At 42.3% G+C, this 18,527-nt stretch overlaps 1 protein-coding gene across 1 annotated transcript; it reads right to left on the reverse strand.

Moving 5' to 3' along the window:
- Window positions 1-260: 260 nt before the first annotated feature.
- On the reverse strand, window positions 261-17,986 carry LOC137017532 (probable ATP-dependent RNA helicase DDX41). Its single transcript, XM_067381893.1, has 17 exons — window positions 17,779-17,986; window positions 17,202-17,291; window positions 16,894-17,047; window positions 16,100-16,174; window positions 15,949-16,009; window positions 15,723-15,859; window positions 15,562-15,634; window positions 5,597-5,750; window positions 5,298-5,434; window positions 4,694-4,856; window positions 3,742-3,873; window positions 2,696-2,767; window positions 2,512-2,608; window positions 1,996-2,145; window positions 1,175-1,246; window positions 928-1,038; window positions 261-791 (listed from the first exon to the last, which is right to left on the reverse strand). The coding sequence occupies exons 1-17, from the start codon at window positions 17,803-17,805 to the stop codon at window positions 655-657; spliced, it is 1,842 nt and encodes a 613-aa protein (XP_067237994.1). The 5' UTR covers window positions 17,806-17,986; the 3' UTR covers window positions 261-654.
- Window positions 17,987-18,527: the final 541 nt, after the last annotated feature.

Raw genomic sequence — 18,527 nt, forward strand, 5'->3', positions numbered from 1 at the left:
AGAGAGAGAGAGAGAGAGAGAGAGAGAGAGAGAGAGAGAGAGTGCGTGTATGATGCTAAATTTGATAGTAATCAAGCTTCTGTGAGGGTAGGGGCCACGTCATTCGCCACCAAGAGGCCTAAAAATGGTCCACACCGGTTTCATACAAAAGCTGAGAACTTTACATAGATGTGCTACATTTTTTTAACAATGACCAAAGCTTGGTCATAAACAGGATGTTGCAAAGAAATGTAATCAGATACTAAAAGTAAACTCAAAGAAGTATTTAATTGCAGTTTGCATCATAAAACAAAGAGGGCGCATGAATCGACAGTCACATATTTACACTGGATGTGTAGCAAATAAACAATTAACTGTCAAAAACATAAATACTGTAACACTTTAGCTGTTACATAATTACATGAACATCAATATGGTGCAAAACCTTCTGAAAACTCTAGGGAACCCATTAACTTTAATATATTTTTACTTATACAAAGCTGTATTTGTGACTGTATTTTGCAACAAACAAAAGGTTCACTGAAATGAATTAAACAAACAAACAAACAAACAAAAAAACAATGTTCCATGAATAATACATTTTGTACAAAATGACAAAACATGACACAGAAGCCTCTCTCAATGAAAGATGTGACGACAAAGGAGTACACAGCATTAAAAATCCATGGAGCTGTTGGCCAGGTAGTCTTTGCGGCCGATATTGGTGACCTGTTTTGTCTGCATAGCCTCCAACTTGGGACAATCTGTGATCCTGTGGCCCAAACCACCACAAAATGTACAGCCTCTCTCTCCTAGGAATGGAAAAGCAGAAGTTAAAAATGCCTTTATCTTGTACTTTTGACCACCGCAGAGCCTCTTTGCACAAACAAGTGAATGTTGCAACAATGTGCTTATCTGGCATTTCAACAACAAGTATGTAATTTGTACCTCCAATATCCAGCATTGTCTCGTCTCCTGTTTGGAGGACCTGCAGTACAGGAGGAACCTTCTGTTTGGCTTCAATTAACAGAGCTTTCAGATCCATCAGCACAGACTCATCTATGAAAAAAACCAAAAAAAAAAACAAGAGTTTAGATGCTCAAATTATTCACTGTTTGTGGTAATTTTATCTTAGAAGATGGAATTATACAATAACAAGAATTGAAAACAGTATATATATGTAAAAAAAACTTACCGCATCCTTTGTTGATAAATGTTGTGGCTATTCCAGTCTTTCCGGAACGACCTGTTCTGCCTATTCTGTGGACTGTGGAATAAACATGTTACATACATTTTGAAAATCTTAACATACACACAAAGTTATACTTTGGAGCAGTTCCTCCAGAATCTTCATCAGAGACATAAAGTCATACAGAAAATTATTACTTATTGCTGCTAAAATTGGATCTACAGGTAACTGAATCATAGGGTATCCTAACTTTGTCATCCATGTTTTTTCCATATTGGCTTTATTTTTGCTAAATAAATAATGACATGGTGTGATGTGTTGTTCATCTGAGGTTTTATTTTCCAAATTTTAAGACCTGCCACGGACCAGATGATTTTTTTTTATTATGCCCTAATACAGAAAACCAATTATTTTATATTGTAATAATAATTCAGCTGTTTTTACAGAATTTTGATGACCTGCCAAGCACTAGGTGATTTTTTTTATTATGTTCTGATATGGAAAACCAAGGATTTCAATAGGGTGTCCTAACTTTTTCACATGACTGTGTATATATATATATATATATATATATATATATATATATATATATATATATATATATATATATATATATATATATATATATATATATATATATAAATTTACACATTATCTATGTTGAAAAGAGTTGTGTCGCTTCACATTTTTGATGAATAGAAAAATAAAAAGAACAGCATTTATTTGAAATAAATGTCACTTTTGATATTTTTTTCATGTTCATAAAAATCATATTTAGTTATATTTCAATTCAAGACTTTAAAAAAAACAATCATCTGAATACATACCGTAGTTCTCAATCTCCTCTGGCATATCATAATTGACGACATGCTGGATAGCTGGGAAATCCAGACCCTTCGAAGCAACATCGGTAGCCACTAAGACGTCTTTTTTTCCCTCTTTGAATGCCTCAATGGCTTTTGTTCTCTCTTCTTGGTCTAAAAAGCCACATGGAGTTTATTGAGGAGTGTGTGTTTGGCTGAACTGTATGACCTGTTTACTTTCGTAATGAAGTCACATTTATAACAGACTACTAGATATTTTAGGCAATGTGAACAGCAGTGCGTATGATCAGTGTCTGTGAAGCCACAGAAACTGCAGAGTTCACCACTAGTGAGATCAAAAGTTCTGACATAGTTTTTGAGCACTGGTTTAGCACGCACGTCCATCACCCAATGCTATGAGGAGCCACACTGCAGCAGAAACTGACATCCGGTGGAGAGTGTCTGTAGCTGCAGGAGCCAGCATACATACAGCTGATTGATTGTGTGTGCTTTACAAGCAGATTGAAATGGATGATGTACCTTTTCCTCCGTGGATAGCCACCGCCTCCACACCTTTCAGCAGAAGATACTCGTGTATGGCATCTACATCTGCTTTCTTCTCTGCAAATATTAAAACCTAAGACACAATGTAAGAAGTATGACCTTTAGAAGAGATATTGTAGGGTTCTCAAATGTGGTTTAACAAGAAAGAGAGGCTACGTACCGGAGGTGGGGTCTTCTGAAGACACTCCAGGAGATAAACCATTTTGGCCTCCTCTTTGACATATTCCACTTCCTAAAACACACAAATTAAAGTGAGGATTTATAGAAGAAAAACATTCTGTTCTGATTTTTTAGCATACGCTACTGTTCAAAAGTTTAGGGTTGGTAAGATTTTTTTGAAAGAGATCTTTTATGCACACCGAAGCTGCATTTATTTGAAAAAAAAAAAAAAATACAGTAAAAAAACATAATACTGTTAAATTTCACTACTATTCAAAACATTTGTTTTCCATTAGAATATATTTTAAAATGTAATTTATTCCTGTGATGCAAAGCTGAATTTTCAGCATAAATACTCCAGTCTTCAGTGTCACATGATCCTTCAGAAATCATAACATGCTGATTTTCTGCTCAAGAAACATTTTGTATTATTATCAAAAAGAGTTGCTCGTTATTTTTGTGTAAATCGTTTTGTTTCCAGGATATTTGATGATTAGAAAGTTCATAGAAACAGAATTATACGAAACAGAAATCTTTTGCAACATCTTAAATGTCTTTATTGTGACATTATCAATTTAATGCATCTTTGCTGAATAAAAGAATTAAATTTCTTCTTAAAAAACAAAACAAAAACAGTAATGTAGGATTCAAATTAGTCAATTTATTCACCCTCTTGTCATTACAAATCTGCATTCTGTATAACTTTCTTTCTTATGCAGAACATAAAGGAAGATATTTTGAAGAATGTTGGTTGCCAAACAGTTTCAGTTCCCATCGACTTCCATTACAACAGCAGTCAATGGGAACTGAAACTGTTTGGTTACCAACATTCTTCAAAATATCTTCCTTTATGTTCTACAGAAGAAAGAAAGTCATACAGGTTTGGAATGACGGGAGGCTGAGTAAATGATGATAGAATTTAAATTTTTTAAGGTGGAGTATCCCACTAACAACTCAACTTGGCAAAGCTCACAAAAAGAATAAAAGGATCGAATCGAACATGAGGAAAGAATAATGCTGGGCCTTATATGAATCTTAATGTCTTACCTGGATGACGTCCAAGCTTGCAGCTCCAGCTCTGCCCACATTAATGGTGATGGGTTTCACTAAAGCACTTTTGGCAAAGTTCTGGATCTTCTTGGGCATAGTGGCACTAAAGAGCAGCGTTTGCCTCTGACCCTAAAGCAGACCATAATATTGGGCAACAAAACAACAACAAAAAAAAGCTATTTCACTATATATATTTATTAGGGGTGTAACGGTACGCGTATTTGTACCGAACGGTTCACAAGGCAAATCCCAAATGGAAGTGATCATCCCTATGCCCTATGTGATCATCCCTATGTGAGCAGGGTATGCGCGTGCCGTATGTAGCCATTTGGAATACACTTGGCAAAGGGAGCAGCATAATTTCCTCATTACCTTCAGCTGGGATGTTACTGTGACAACGCAGCACAATGTGGGTCAGCAGATGACGCTGTTTTAACGGCATAATTCCTTTTTCTTTTTTTTAGCCTAACTGCTGCAAATAAAAAACATACATTTTATATATTTAAAAAGTTTTTAAAATATGATTTATAATATAAACAGTAATATATATAAAACTTTTAAAAATATAAATTGTATATGTATTTATGCCGGCGCTTTGTTGTCATGGGAACATCCCAGCTGAGGATAATGGCGCCGCTCCCTTTGCCAAGTGCATTCCAAACGGCTACATATGGCATGCATGTACCCTGCTTACAGAGGGATGATCACATAGGGCATAGGGATGATCACTTCCATTTGGAACTTGCCCTGTGAATCGTTCGAATACGCGTACCGTTACACCCCTTATATATATATATATATATATATATATATATATATATATATATATATATATATATATATATATATATATATATATATATATATATATATTATATATATATACACACACACTGACTAAATGTTCTAGAATTGGGTAGCCTAATCATGAGATGTAGCAGAAAAGTACCTTAAAGTAAGAAAAGATGGTCCTAATGTCCTCCTCAAAACCCATGTCAATCATCCTGTCAGCCTCGTCCAGAGCCAGATAACGGCAGATATCCAGACTCACCATCTTCTTGTTCAGCAGGTCCATCAGTCTGCCAGGAGTGGCCACCATCATGTGCACCCCGCTACAATCACACCATCATTCATAAGTTTATACGGGATTTCTATATCAATCAGCATCCAAATAAAGACCCAGTATGACACCCTGGTCCTTTATGACCTTTCCCTTTTTAAATGTCATGAGGTGTAAATTGTGAATAAAAGCCTAAATTCAATCTGTTCTTCATATAAAGCGATTGTGTCTCTTCAGAAAATTTGGAGTCAATGGCTCAATTCATATGGATTTGGTTTTACGATCTCTATATAGAACTTTTTGAAGCATCAAAGGGGTAGTTGCGTAGCTGTCTATAGAGGGACAGAATGCTGTCAGATTTCATCAAAAATATATTAATTTGTGTTCTGAAGATGAACGAGAGTCTTACTGGTTTGGAATGAAATGAGGATGAGAAATTAATGACAGAATTTTAATTTTTGGGTGAACTAACCCTTTAAATAAAGTGACTTACTGTTTTACCACCTCCATCTGTTCTTTGACGGACATGCCCCCAATACACAGAGCACAGCGCAACTGAGGAGCCCCTTCATCCTCTAGGAGTTTACAGTAGTATTCAATGATACTATGTGTCTGCCTCGCCAGCTCCCTCTACAGACGAAGAGAAAGAAATACAACAAATTACCATATTGTTCCCGTCTGACTCTTGACTTATGATTAATATGGTGATTGTGAAATATTGTTACATGTAGGTAATCTGCATCTCATTTCTAGCAGATGACACATGATGTGTGAGAGACAGAGTGCGCTTACAGAAGGGCAAATGATGAGCCCGTAGGGTCCCTCTCTCTTACAGAAGGGTAGCCGTTTCTCCTGCTCCAGACAAAACATAATGATGGGCAGCGTGAAAACCAGGGTTTTCCCTGAGCCGGTGAAGGCAATGCCAATCATGTCCCTGCCAGAGAGACTAAACAAACAAACAAAACATTTCAATATTAAGTTAAGTTTATAAGACAATATAATTAATATTTTAAAATGTTATATATAATTAATATTTTAAAATGCAATCAAAATTGTTCAAACCCCCTTGACCAACAAAATAGTGTTTTTCTCTGAGGCATGGTAAAAGCATGGTACTTGTGTTGAATAGGGGTTGAATAATTACAACATAGCTGTATTACAAAAAAAATTCTATAACTCAAAAGAATTACACTGATATTATATTTTGATATTATATATTGCCACTAAACTGTTATAGATGCAAAAAAACAAACAAACAAACAAACAAAAAAACACTATCTCTAGAAAAGCTTACATTTGTGAATTATTACAGTCTCCGGGGGTTGAAATTTTTTGCTTGCAACTATATATAAATATACATACACTATATTGCCAGAAGTATTGGGACACCCCTCTAACTCATTGAATTCAGGTGTCCCACCTTTCTGCAGTCAATAGCTACAGACCTTAAAACTTCCTTGTGGTCTTCAGATTAGCTCAAGAACAGTGCGTAGAGAGCTTCATGGAATGGGTTTCCATGGCCGAACTATATATGGTGTGTATATATAGTGTGTGTATTGTGTATATATCACCAAGGCTACATTTATTTAATTAAAAATACAGTAAAAACAGTAATATTGTGAAATATTATTACAATTTAAAATAACTGTTTTGAATATATTTGACAAAGTAATTTATTCCTGTGATGGCAAAGCTGACTTTCAGCATCATTACTCCAGTCTTCAGTGTCACATGATCCTTCTGAAATCATTCTAATGTGCTGATCTTCTGCTCAAGAAACATTTAATGTGTACAATTGTACAAAATATTTGTGTACAATATTTTTTTTCAGGATTATTTGATGAATAGAAAGTTCAAAAGAACAGTGTTTATCTGAAATCTAATCTTTTGTAACATTATAAATGTCTTTACTGCCACTTTTGATTGATTTAATGCATCCTTGCTGAATAAAAGTATTCATTTCTTTAATTTCTTTTCAAAGAAATAAAAATAAAAATTCTTACTGACCCCAAACTTTTGAACGGTAGTGTATAATGCTACAGAAGCTTTGTATTTCAGATAAATGCTGTTCTTTTGAACTTTCTATTCATCAAGGAATCCTGAAAAAAAAAAGTACACAACTGTTTTCAACATTGAAAATAATTATAAATGTTTATTGAGCAGCAAATCAGCATATTACAATGATTTCTGAAGGATCATGTGACACTGAAGACTGGAGTAACGATGCTGAAAATCGTACTCGGTTACTAACGTAACCTCGGTTCCCTGAGATACGGAACGAGTACTGCGTATGGGGAAAGGTCTCCCTTTTTCCCCGCTGCTGAAGCCTTTTTCAATAACGCAGTGTAACTGCACCGTCATTGGTTCACTCATAGACAAGTTGTTGAACCAATGGCGGCGCGGCATAGCTGCGCGGCCTATGGCGACAAAGCGCGCGAATATTCCCGCCGAAATGGGCGGGGTATAGGGCTATATAAGCAGGCGTTTCGCCATAGGATTTCAGTGTCAATCGACTGAAGCGACGACCCTGAGCCGCAGCCTCGTGGCACGGCAAGTGACGCAGTACTCGTTCCGTATCTCAGGGAACCGAGGTTACGTTAGTAACCGAGTACGTTCCCTTTCGATACTTCACTCGTACTGCGTATGGGGAACGAATTCAACCACGCCGTGCCACGGCTGGGAACGATATAGCTTGCATTTGGCCACCCAGAGGGGGCAAAAAGGACAAGCGGAGGCAAAGCCTAACCGAACCCATGGTTACACTGAAGGAAGATACTTCCTATGGTGGCGTGAAGCGGGACCTGTTGGAAGCCGCTAATCACACCGACAGGACCCGAGCTTGTAAGGTCGGGACATCGAGGTGATAGAACCTGACAAAGGTGGACGGCGAAGACCAGCCGGCCGCCTCACAGATGTCTTGGATGGAAACTCCGTTGGACCAAGCCCACGAGGAAGCCATTCCTCTAGTGGAGTGGGCCCTGACTCCTATGGGGCAATTAGTGCCCAGTGAGGAGTAGCACAGGTTAATAGCATCCACTATCCAACGGGAAATGCGTTGTTTCGAGACCGGAGACCCTTTGGTGCGGCCGCCAAAACAAACAAAGAGCTGATCCGCAGTCTGAAAGACAGTGATCGGTCTATGTAGGTCCTCAATGCCCTGACTGGGCAGAGTAGCTGCAGCTCTGGTTCGTCCGCCGAGGGAGGAAGAGCAGAGAGCGAGATGACCTGAGCTCTAAACGGAGTTGAGAGCACTTTAGGGACGTAGCCATGCCTAGGTTTCAGAACGACCTTAGAGTCACCAGGCCCGAATTCGAGGCATGCAGGGTTCACAGAGAGGGCCTGCAAATCGCCAACACGCTTTACCGATGCTAGTGCTAGTAGCAGAGCGGTTTTTAGTGTTAGGGGCCTGAGGTCGGCTGAACCCATTGGTTCAAATGGGGCTCCTTTCAAGGCCCTGAGGACCAACGAGAGGTCCCAGGAGGGAATAGTGAGAGGGCGAGGAGGATTCAAACGCCTAGCACCTCTCAAAAACGGATCACGAGCCCGTTTCGTCCCACCGATTGGCCAGCAATAGGAGCGTGGAACGCTGCAATGGCTGCTACGTAAACCTTAAGCGTGGAAGGGGAGCGCCCCATTTCCAAGCGTTCTTGGAGGAAAGACAGTATGGAAGATACGTCACTCTCCACAGGGTCTATGTTGCGTGTTGAACACCAATCAACAAAGACTGACCACTTCTGGTCGTAGAGGCGCCTCGTAGATGGGGCTCTAGCCTGAGAAATGGTATTTAGGACGTCCTCGGGGAGGCTAGTCGGCTCCCATCGAGGGACCAGAGGTGCAGAGCCCAGAGCTGCGGCTGTGGGTGCCAGATTGTTCTGTTTGCCTGAGAGAGGAGGTCCCGTCTCAGGGGAATCGGCCACGGGGCTCTTAGAGAGAGCCTGAATAGCTCTGAGGACCAAACCTGGTTCCTCCAGAGCGGGGCCACCAGAAGGACTCTGTGCTGGTCTTCTCTGATACGCCTGATGACCTGGGGGATCAGTGCGATCGGAGGGAAAGCATAAAGGAGCGTGCTGGGCCATGTGTGGGCCAGAGCATCTACTTCCTTCGAGAAAAATGTTGGGCAATGAGAGTTGTCTTCTGAGGCGAAGAGGTCTACCTCTGCCTTCCCGAAGAACTCCCAGATCGTGAGGACCACTTGGGGGTGGAGCATCCACTCGTCGGAGGGGATGTTGCTCCGTGACAACATGTCCGCACCCAGATTGTTCCTGCCAGGAACATGAGTCGCTCTGAGCGACTGAAGCCTCGGAAGAGCCCATTCCAGCAGTCGTTTCGCCAGAGCGCATAAGCGGCTGGACGAAAGACCGCCTTGGTGGTTCAGGTATGACACCACCGTCATACTGTCTGACCGAACTAGAACATGACGTCCCGTCAAGTAAGCCTGAAAGAACTGAAGGGCTTTCATCACTGCTAGCATCTCTAGACAGTTGATGTGTAGATGGCTTCTCGTGGCTCCACGAGCCGAAGGCCGGTCTGCCCTCGCACACAGCGCCCCAGCCCAAGTTGGAGGCGTCTGTTGAGAGCACCGTCCTCCGTGAGACCGCCTGTAAGGGGACTCCGCGTTGGAACCATACTGGATCCATCCAAGGTTTCAGGGCTAGAAGACAGGCCCGATTGACCTTGGAGACATAGGCGGCCGTGCCGCCATGCGCTGGGAGGAACCCGGAACTTCAACCAGTACTGAAGAGGCCGCATCCGAAGAAGGCCTAGCTGCAGCACCGGGGAGGCGGAAGCCATCAGCCCTAGCAGCCTCTGGAAAAACTTCAGAGGGAGATAGGCTTTGTTCGTGACAGATGCCGTGAGCTGCTGAATTGCCAGGGCGCGCTCTGGCGAGACTACTGCCGTCATACGGACCGAGTCGAAAACTGCTCCCAGAAACGAAATTCGTTGAGTGGGGCATAGCGAGCTCTTGGCTAAGTTGACCCTGAGACCCAGGCATTGTAGATGGCTGAGGAGCACGGATCTGTGGCGTTCCAGCTCGTCTCGCGAACGGGCTAAGATGAGCCAGTCGTCGAGGTAATTCAGAACCCGGATTCCCATCTGTCTCAGAGGGGAAAGCGCCGCGTCCATGCACTTGGTGAAAGTGCGGGGAGCCAGAGACAGCCCGAAGGGCAGGACCGTATATTGGTATGCCACCCCTTCGTATGCGAATCTCAAGAATCGTCTGTGACGGGGGCTATCTGGATGTGAAAATACGCATCCTTCAGGTCCAGCGAGCAGAACCAGTCCTCGGGGCAAATGTGCGCGAGGATCTGCTTCAGCGTCAGCATTTTGAACTTCCGTCTCATGAGGGAGTGATTCAAAAGCCTGAGGTCTAGGATGGGTCTGAGACCGCCATCCTTTTTGGGGACCAGAAAGTAGCGGCTGTAAAAGCCTGTCTCGCTCTCTGACGGAGGAACCATTTCCACAGCTCCTTTTTCCAGCAACGACATGACTTCGGCCCGGAGGACATGAGCGTCGTCCGGATTGACCGATGTTTGAAGCACCCCGGCGAAGCGGGGGGGCCGTCGTGCAAACTGGAGCGAGTAGCCCTGGTTTACGATCCCCATGACCCATTCTGACACATCGGGGATGGCCTGCCAGGCCTCGGCCCGAGTGGCTAGGGGTTGAATAATGTTGGGTGACAGACCGCCGTTGAGAGGGTCGTACACCGCGAGGGGTGGAAGAGGAAATTTGCTCTTTTTGTGATGAGGTAAAAATTTGTCCGCCGTGAAAACGGCGTTTGGAGTGGGCGCAACAGGTGTGGGCCCAGCTGTCACTTGGAGTATGTTTCCCACGCCCGGAAATGAACGGGCGGAGGGGAAATTACCCGTGGGAGCTTTTGGGGTGGTCCGGTCGTAACGGGACGGTCCCCCATCCTCTTCCTGTCCGACGAATCAGGACGACTTCGGAGGCACCGGGTCCAGCACAATCCTGGGCCGGGGTCCCTGGCGCCTCGGGAAGGGAGGGCGCTTCGCAGGGCGCGAGCGCTGGCGATGCTCCTGGGGCGGCGCTGCCTGTGTTGCAGGTGGGGCTGGTTTGTTCTGCTGAGCCGGCGCAGTCCTGGGGCGGCTAGACGCAGAAGCGGAGCTGGAGCGCTTAGGCAAGAAATGCCTCATAGCCTGAGACGATTTCTGCGCGGCAGTAAAGCGCTCAGTGAAGCCATCCACTGCAGGCCCGAAGAGACCAGAAGGCGAGACCGGGGCGTCTAAGAAGGCCGTCTTGTCTAGGTCTTTGATCTCCGTTAGGTTGAGCCACAGGTGGCGCTCCAACACGACCAGGCTGGCCATGGAACGACCGATGGCCTGGGCCGTAGCCTTCGTAGCTCGCAGGGCAAGATCCGTGGCGCTGCGGAGATCTTTGAAGGCTGGCGCGTCGATTCCAGACTCATCCAGAGAGCGGAGGAGTTTGGCCTGGAATGCTTGAAATATGGCCATGGTGTGGAGCGCAGAGGCAGCTTGGCCCGCCGAGGTGTAAGCCCGTCCAGCCAGAGTAGAGGTGGTCCGACAGGGCTTGGAAGGAAGGGCCCTCTTCGTCTTCCAACCCACAGCCGCGGGAGGACAGAGGTGAGCAGCCACCGCTTCATCTAGGGGTGGCAAGCGCTCGTATCCCTTCTCCTCGGCGCCGTCGACGGCGGTGAGGGCGGAGCGGTGCGTAGTGTGGAGGCGGGCAGAGTAAGGAGCGCGCCACGACTTCGTCAGCTCTTCGTGGACCTCAGGAAAGAAGGGCGCTGAACGCTGGCGAGGTGCTTGGCGGCGGCCTGGCAGAAACCATTCGTCCAGGCGGCTGCGAGACGGCTCCTCTGGAGGGGCCCACTCGAGGTCCAGCTCTTCAACGGCTCTAGACAGGATGCGGAAGAGCTCGGCATCCATGCCCTGGCCATGCTCGATGGGTTCCAAGGGAGGCGGTGGAGCGGGGTCTTCCGGCTCGCCAGCCCATCCTTCCGCTTCGGAAGCCGCAAGAGACATGGAGTCGTCTTGTTCGTCGTCTGTTCCCCCGAATGAGACGAGGTCACTCGCTTCTGCGGAGGGACGCTGCTCAGGCGAGAGAACAGAACTGGAGAGAGTTCCCTGGGAGGAGAGGGCGAGGCACGCGGGGGCTGGGCCGGCGTGAGCTCGCTCAACTCCTGGCGCTGAGTCGCTCTACCCCGCTGTCTTTTCCTCGCCGGACCGCGGGAGGAAGGAGACGGGAGGGCGCGAGCGGCGAGATCGCCCTCAGTGAAGAAGGCGACCCGCGAGCGCAGGGGAAGCGAGACTCATGCACTCGCAGTGCGGGCATGAGTCTCCAGCGAGCGCGCCGTCTGCGTGGGGCTTGCCCAGGCAAGCGACACACTCGCTGTGTCCATCGTCGTCGTGCAGGGGGCCCTGCAAGTACCACATGAGTGGCGGGGCATCGTGAGACGCCGCTGCCGTGAAAACGGCAATTGGGTGGCTCTTTTAGAGCGGCGAGGGCCGCGGAAGCTCTTAAAGCGGTGAAAACCGCTGGAAATCGCTCTTTTAGAGCGGCGTTTAAGCCGCGGATGAAGCTCTCAGGCGGCGCGCCGGATGGCGGCAGGGGACGCACAGGAAGCGGCCGGAAGCGGGAAGCGGGAGGCGGCGGCTCGGCGACGGCGCTAGAAGCTGCAGTCCGCGAGGGCGCCGGCGCTTTCTTCCACCGGCGAGTCCAGGCGAGTCCGCTGCGGGAGCCTCTTCAGACGGCGGCGAGAGCAGAAGGCGGCGAGCTTCTTCGGCTTCAGGCGGAGATCAGCGAAGAGAAGTAGATGTCGTCGCTGAAGGAGAAAACACTGAAATCCTATGGCGAAACGCCTGCTTATATAGCCCTATACCCCGCCCATTTCGGCGGGAATATTCGCGCGCTTTGTCGCCATAGGCCGCGCAGCTATGCCGCGCCGCCATTGGTTCAACAACTTGTCTATGAGTGAACCAATGACGGTGCAGTTACACTGCGTTATTGAAAAAGGCTTCAGCAGCGGGGAAAAAGGGAGACCTTTCCCCATACGCAGTACGAGTGAAGTATCGAAAGGGAATCAGCTTTGCATCACAGGAATAAATTACTTTGTCAAATATATTTAAATAGTACACAGTTATTTTAAATTGTAATAATATTTCACAATATTACTGTTTTTTACTGTATTTTTAATTAAATAAATGTAGCCTTGGTGAGCAGAGGAAACTTCTTTTAAAAACATTACAAATCCTGGTGGTCCCAAACTTTTGGACTGGACTGTACTCTGTGTGTGTGTGTGTATATATATATATATATATATATATATATATATATATATATATATATATATATATATATATATATATATATATAATCAGAGGTCGCGTTAACCGAAAATTTTCCGTCATTGACGGAATTTTTTTATCAATGACGGAAAAATCTGAAGGCCGTCCGTCACGGTGACAGATTACACTCAGGGTGATCTACTGTAAATTGTAACTGTAATTCACACCCCTGTCCAGTTGGTGGCGAGTGCGCTCCAATGTAGCAGCAGAGCACTGGATCCAGTACAAAAAAAAACTGGCACGAATCTTTTGCTATGCGTTTGATACTGATAACGCACAGGCGAATACCCAGAAGCTACAACTCTCTATCACGCCACATTAAAGAGCGCCAAAACGGTATTTATTGCTTGAATTTCTTAATGAAATGGACAGAATTTGAAATATGAGACTTTTGTTCCATATCAAAAGCAACACAAAGCGTTAAGCCTTATTGGATGGGAGGCGCACAATGCACTGTTTAATCATCAACTGAAAACAGCATAGCCTACCAAGAGATCGACTATGGTTTACGAATCGATATTGGTCTCATGAATGCGCAAAACAGCAAGGAGACATTTTAATTGTTTATTAATAAAGTAATGTTTTCTGAATCAGTGTCGGCTGCAAAGATGAAGTTGATATTGACTCTCATCATCTATGGATGCGCTACAGAGAGAATGCACTTCATTCGGTTTAGTCTACATAATCAGAGTAGCCTATTTCTTTTCGTTTTGAATTAATTCGTTTTCGTTAAAGTAGGTATTTAAAGCTTTCTGTAGATATATTTCTCATGTATGTGAGGCAAGCAGCCGCTGAGTTTCGTTTCATTTCGCCAGTAAGACGCGCTCCAGTTCACGCGCCAGTGATCGCGCCCGCGCCTCCATGTCATGATTATATTGTCTGTTATATTTGCTTCTTATTTATTACATCCAGGCAATTGGTTAATGAAACATTGATTAAAATTAAGATACAATTTTTACAAAACGAAATTCACTTTAAAGAAAGGCTTTCTAGAAAATAAAGATTAATGAAGTGTTTAAAATCATGTCTGACATGTCATGTCTCCGGATATACTGCGCATCTCATGATGCATCATTTGTGAACAAAAATAAAAGCAATTAAATGTGTTATTATAATTAAAATATGAAAATTAAAATAACCTCTGATATATATATATATATATATTTATTAGGGCTGTCAAAATAATTCAGATTAATTAATCTGAGAAAAAATAACGTAAAAAAAAAATAACACAGATTAATCCATTCCGTATTGACCTTTGAACCTGGAGCTGTTCTAGTGCACCGTCTTTGCACTCTCTCTACCTCGCACATAATAATCTAAATCAACTGACACAATGCTAAAAGTTCGTAAGACCGAATCCATGTGTCACGAGGCGCATTCAGAGAATGTTTTTCCTGAATAACCGTTAGGTGTGAATAGTGCTCAAAAGAACGTCACCTCATCTTCTCTGACAGGCACCCTGCACGTGCAGCTGACATAAACCACACTTTCAGTAAACAAAAATAAAATCCTATCCAGTGGTGAAGCGTTTTCTGTGTTGACAAATCTTTTGCGATGTCCTAATAACAGTCGCGATTCGCACGCAGCACGTCAACGTCCGCTAATGTCCAATTTGCGACCTAATGACTCATTTGAACAGATTCATTTTAATGAATCATGACAACAACTGATCTGTCCACACGGTCTATAATGAATCATTTACTCAAACAACTCTGAAATGAGAACATAAGTGTGCTTACCCCATTTAGCAAGAGTGGTTAGTAAAATTAGCCTTAATAATCCCAATATTTTCAGGTTATTTAAATGACAATGTGTAGTAAATTAGGCCTACCTATAAAATCAGTTAGTTTAGACTGGAGTGAGGTGAAAACCGAACAAAGCAAGTTGTTGTTACCTAGGTGCATTCAATTGTATATGGTAGAAAAAAAAAAAAAAAAAAAAAGCATCTTCTCTTACAAAGCTATATTTTTTTTTTTTTTTTTTTTTGCAAAGAGGGCAAGAAAGATTTACTGTGAGAGTGACGGGTACTTTATTGACAGTATCAGGCTCACAGATCACGTGGGTAGGGCACTTTTTACTGTTTGTGTGGATGACCATGTCTGTCACCACCGAAGACCATTTTTACCCTGGAAAAACCCTGCATTGATTAATTTGAATTGAAATATTTAATACTTTCCCAGCAAAAATTATGTATACGATTAATTTAGATTAATTAATCACAGATTATGTAATTAATTAGATTCAAATTTTTAATCGATTGACAGCTCTAATATTATATATATATATATATATATATATTAAAGCTAAAGGTTTTATATTTATTTGCACTTTTTAAAATGAACGTAAAGCTAAAATCATCTAAGGCCCCCTGACACTGTATGATAATGACTGAAAATCGCCCCCAGCAAAACAGCCCCACATGCGACTCACATGGTTGGTATTCCCTGAATCTGAATGGGTGTTGGGTGAACGATTCCTTTCTTCTTCAGTCCTTTCAGGATGGCTGCAAAGACCATTAAAGTTAAGAGTGGGCCATTAGTGTGAAGCTGTGAGTGAGGTGCTGCATGTAAAATAGGCAAGATGGATCTTACCCTGAGGAAACTTCATCTCTCTGAAGCTCTTAATGGGTGGTGGAATGCCTTCACCTTCAACAAGAATATGGTACTTCTTCCGCACACGTTCATGCCGTGCTGGCGGCATGCCGAGAATATAACGTGGTGCATTCCAGCTGAAGAGAATATCACACGTTTGGTGTTGTCTTTACTCCAAAAAACACTTTTGATTTAACAAATGAATGGAGAGTGAAAGGCATCTCACCTTGTTTTTATTGGGTCTTCGTATGTGATACCTTTGGCCATTTCCTTTACAGACATCAGAGCTGATAAAGATATTGAAAGATGCAGGTTTATGATAAATACTTAATACCAATAAATTTAAGAACCTGGTAAATGATTCTGTTTTAGCTTACCTCTGCCTTCAGCCACACTTTCCAGAATCTTTTCTTCTTCCTTCAACTGTTTCTCCTTGGCAGACTCCTTTCGAGCTAGATTTATTAATGTAAGAATCGAGTGTAAATAATTATGATAAAACTTACAGAGATCACTCAAGAAAATAAGTATTTTTTTCCCCTTTTCAAACTACACTATCAGTATAATTTAAGTGAAAACATTTTTATTGAAAAATAAACATGTCCAAGAAATAGAGCAGAATCTTACAAATTCAAACATTTCTGTTTTAACTTTTAATTTTCACAATAACAATACTAAATCTTTTTCATTTACAGGTTTAAATAACATTTTGGATCCTTGGATTTCAAACAATGGTTAAACAAGCTAAAAACTGTGAACACAAAAACACATTTCCAAAGAGAACACACTGAAAAAACTCAATTTAATACCTCAAAAACTAAATACCTGAACTGAAAGTTTGAAATGACTGATGCACCAAAGACAAAGTTGTTTCCGTACATACATAAAAAAAATATATAAAAATAATAATAATAATAATAATAATATATATTATATATATATTATATATATATAATTGCTTTGGCTACATTGTGATACATGCTAATGAAGCTCATTTGAAATTGACAGACAGTCATATAGATAGATAGATAGATAGATAGATAGATAGATAGATAGATAAATATGTAAATATTATATGTAAAGGGAGCCTTCAAATGTTAGACAGTCAAAAAAGTTTAGAACCACAGCATTACACTGTAAATAAGATATGAAGCACAGGGGAGTGTGTAAAGACCTTCAGCTTTCTCCTTCAGGTGTTGGTGCTGGTCCAGTAGACTGACATTGGATCGGGGGCCCAGACCCTCATCCTCATCTTTCTGCTCTCCACCACTGTCTTTCTGTTCCTCTTCTGTGAGCCCTTTCCCACGCAGACGCATCACCTTCTGGAGCTGAGGGTCACAGCAAAAGAATGAGACAGTTCCTCAAGAACCACCAGGTGACAGCAAATAACCAAGACAGTGGCAGTGAACCACAGTGCTGCCACAGGAAATAAAAACATTTCTCATGACAATCAATGACCATGCTGTGGTAGAGATTGCTTACCATCTGCTGTTTTCTAATCTTAACAGGAACATACGGCACATAGTCATCATCCTCTGAGCCCTCAGATCCAGACTTCTCAGAGTAGTTTCTCTGACAATTACATAAGTCACACAGCATTACATATAATACAAACTGCATACATTACATGTCATACAACATCACATAACGCTTTAAAGCAGTTCAGCTACACATTCTCTTCGCATACGTGCTTATTTACACCAAAGCAGGCAGGGTAAACTTAACTCGTTATGTAAACTGCTAAAAGGTCATTTTATAATAGATAAATATAGTAACCAGTAGGGAATTAATGTTAAACAAGTTTAAAACGTTATAAAGCAGTTCAGGAGCACACATTCTCTTTGTGCTTATTTACACTAAAGCAGGGTAAACTTAGCTCGTTATGTAAACTAAAGCGTCATTGTATAATAGATAAATATAGTAACCAGTAGGGAATTAAACACGTTTAATACTGTGAATGTGACCAAAGAACTTATATTGAATTGTATACTCTTTGATGTGGGTGAATGTTTCTTTAATCTGTTTATTAAGACGCATTTATTTACATTATAGCACTCACCTTTTTGGGTCCGTTTTCTGTTTCCATGGTGCTCGAAGTTATTGGCTTCAAGCTTATAATTTAGCGATGATATTTAGTATAAAAATGTAAGATTAAATGTTACATTACATTCAGTCAAGTATTGTTTATACTCGCTAGCATGCTACGCTGCTACTGCGCAGTAGAAGCGTGACGTACAGGTTACGTACAGTACGGTGGCCCAAAAGGGACTAAACGAAACGAAAGTCTCTCAGATAAGATCGTCAATATTTTCTACCATAAAGTTGTTCCACACTGTTCCACACCTGTATGACTTTCGTTCTTCTGTTGAACACACAAGGAAATGGAAGGCAGAATAACAGTCATTAATCATTCCCATCCCAAATATCATTCCTAAAATCTCCTTAAAGTCACACGGTTTTAAAAGAAACGAGAGTGAATATTGTTTTTTTTAGCTTAGCATAAACTTTACCTTGAAAACAACTCCAAGGTGAATAACTAAAACTTTGAACTGCAATTTTCCAAATTATGCCCATTTATTTATTATATATTTCTCAATATCTTATGTTTTAAACTTAGATCCAAATCTGTTGATATGTTTAGAAAGCAAACACAACACATTTGTTTTTTTTTCAAAACTGTCATGTTTTAATCTTTCAGCATGAAAGATTTTCACAGTATCAAAAGTGAATAATAATAATAATTATAATAATAAAAAACAACAAAGTAAAACAGAAAGCCAACATACACTTGGCCATTAATGGTATAGT

Source organism: Chanodichthys erythropterus, chromosome 1 (genome assembly GCF_024489055.1).
Source record: "Chanodichthys erythropterus isolate Z2021 chromosome 1, ASM2448905v1, whole genome shotgun sequence".
In the NCBI taxonomy this organism is placed as follows: Eukaryota; Metazoa; Chordata; class Actinopteri; order Cypriniformes; family Xenocyprididae; genus Chanodichthys; species Chanodichthys erythropterus.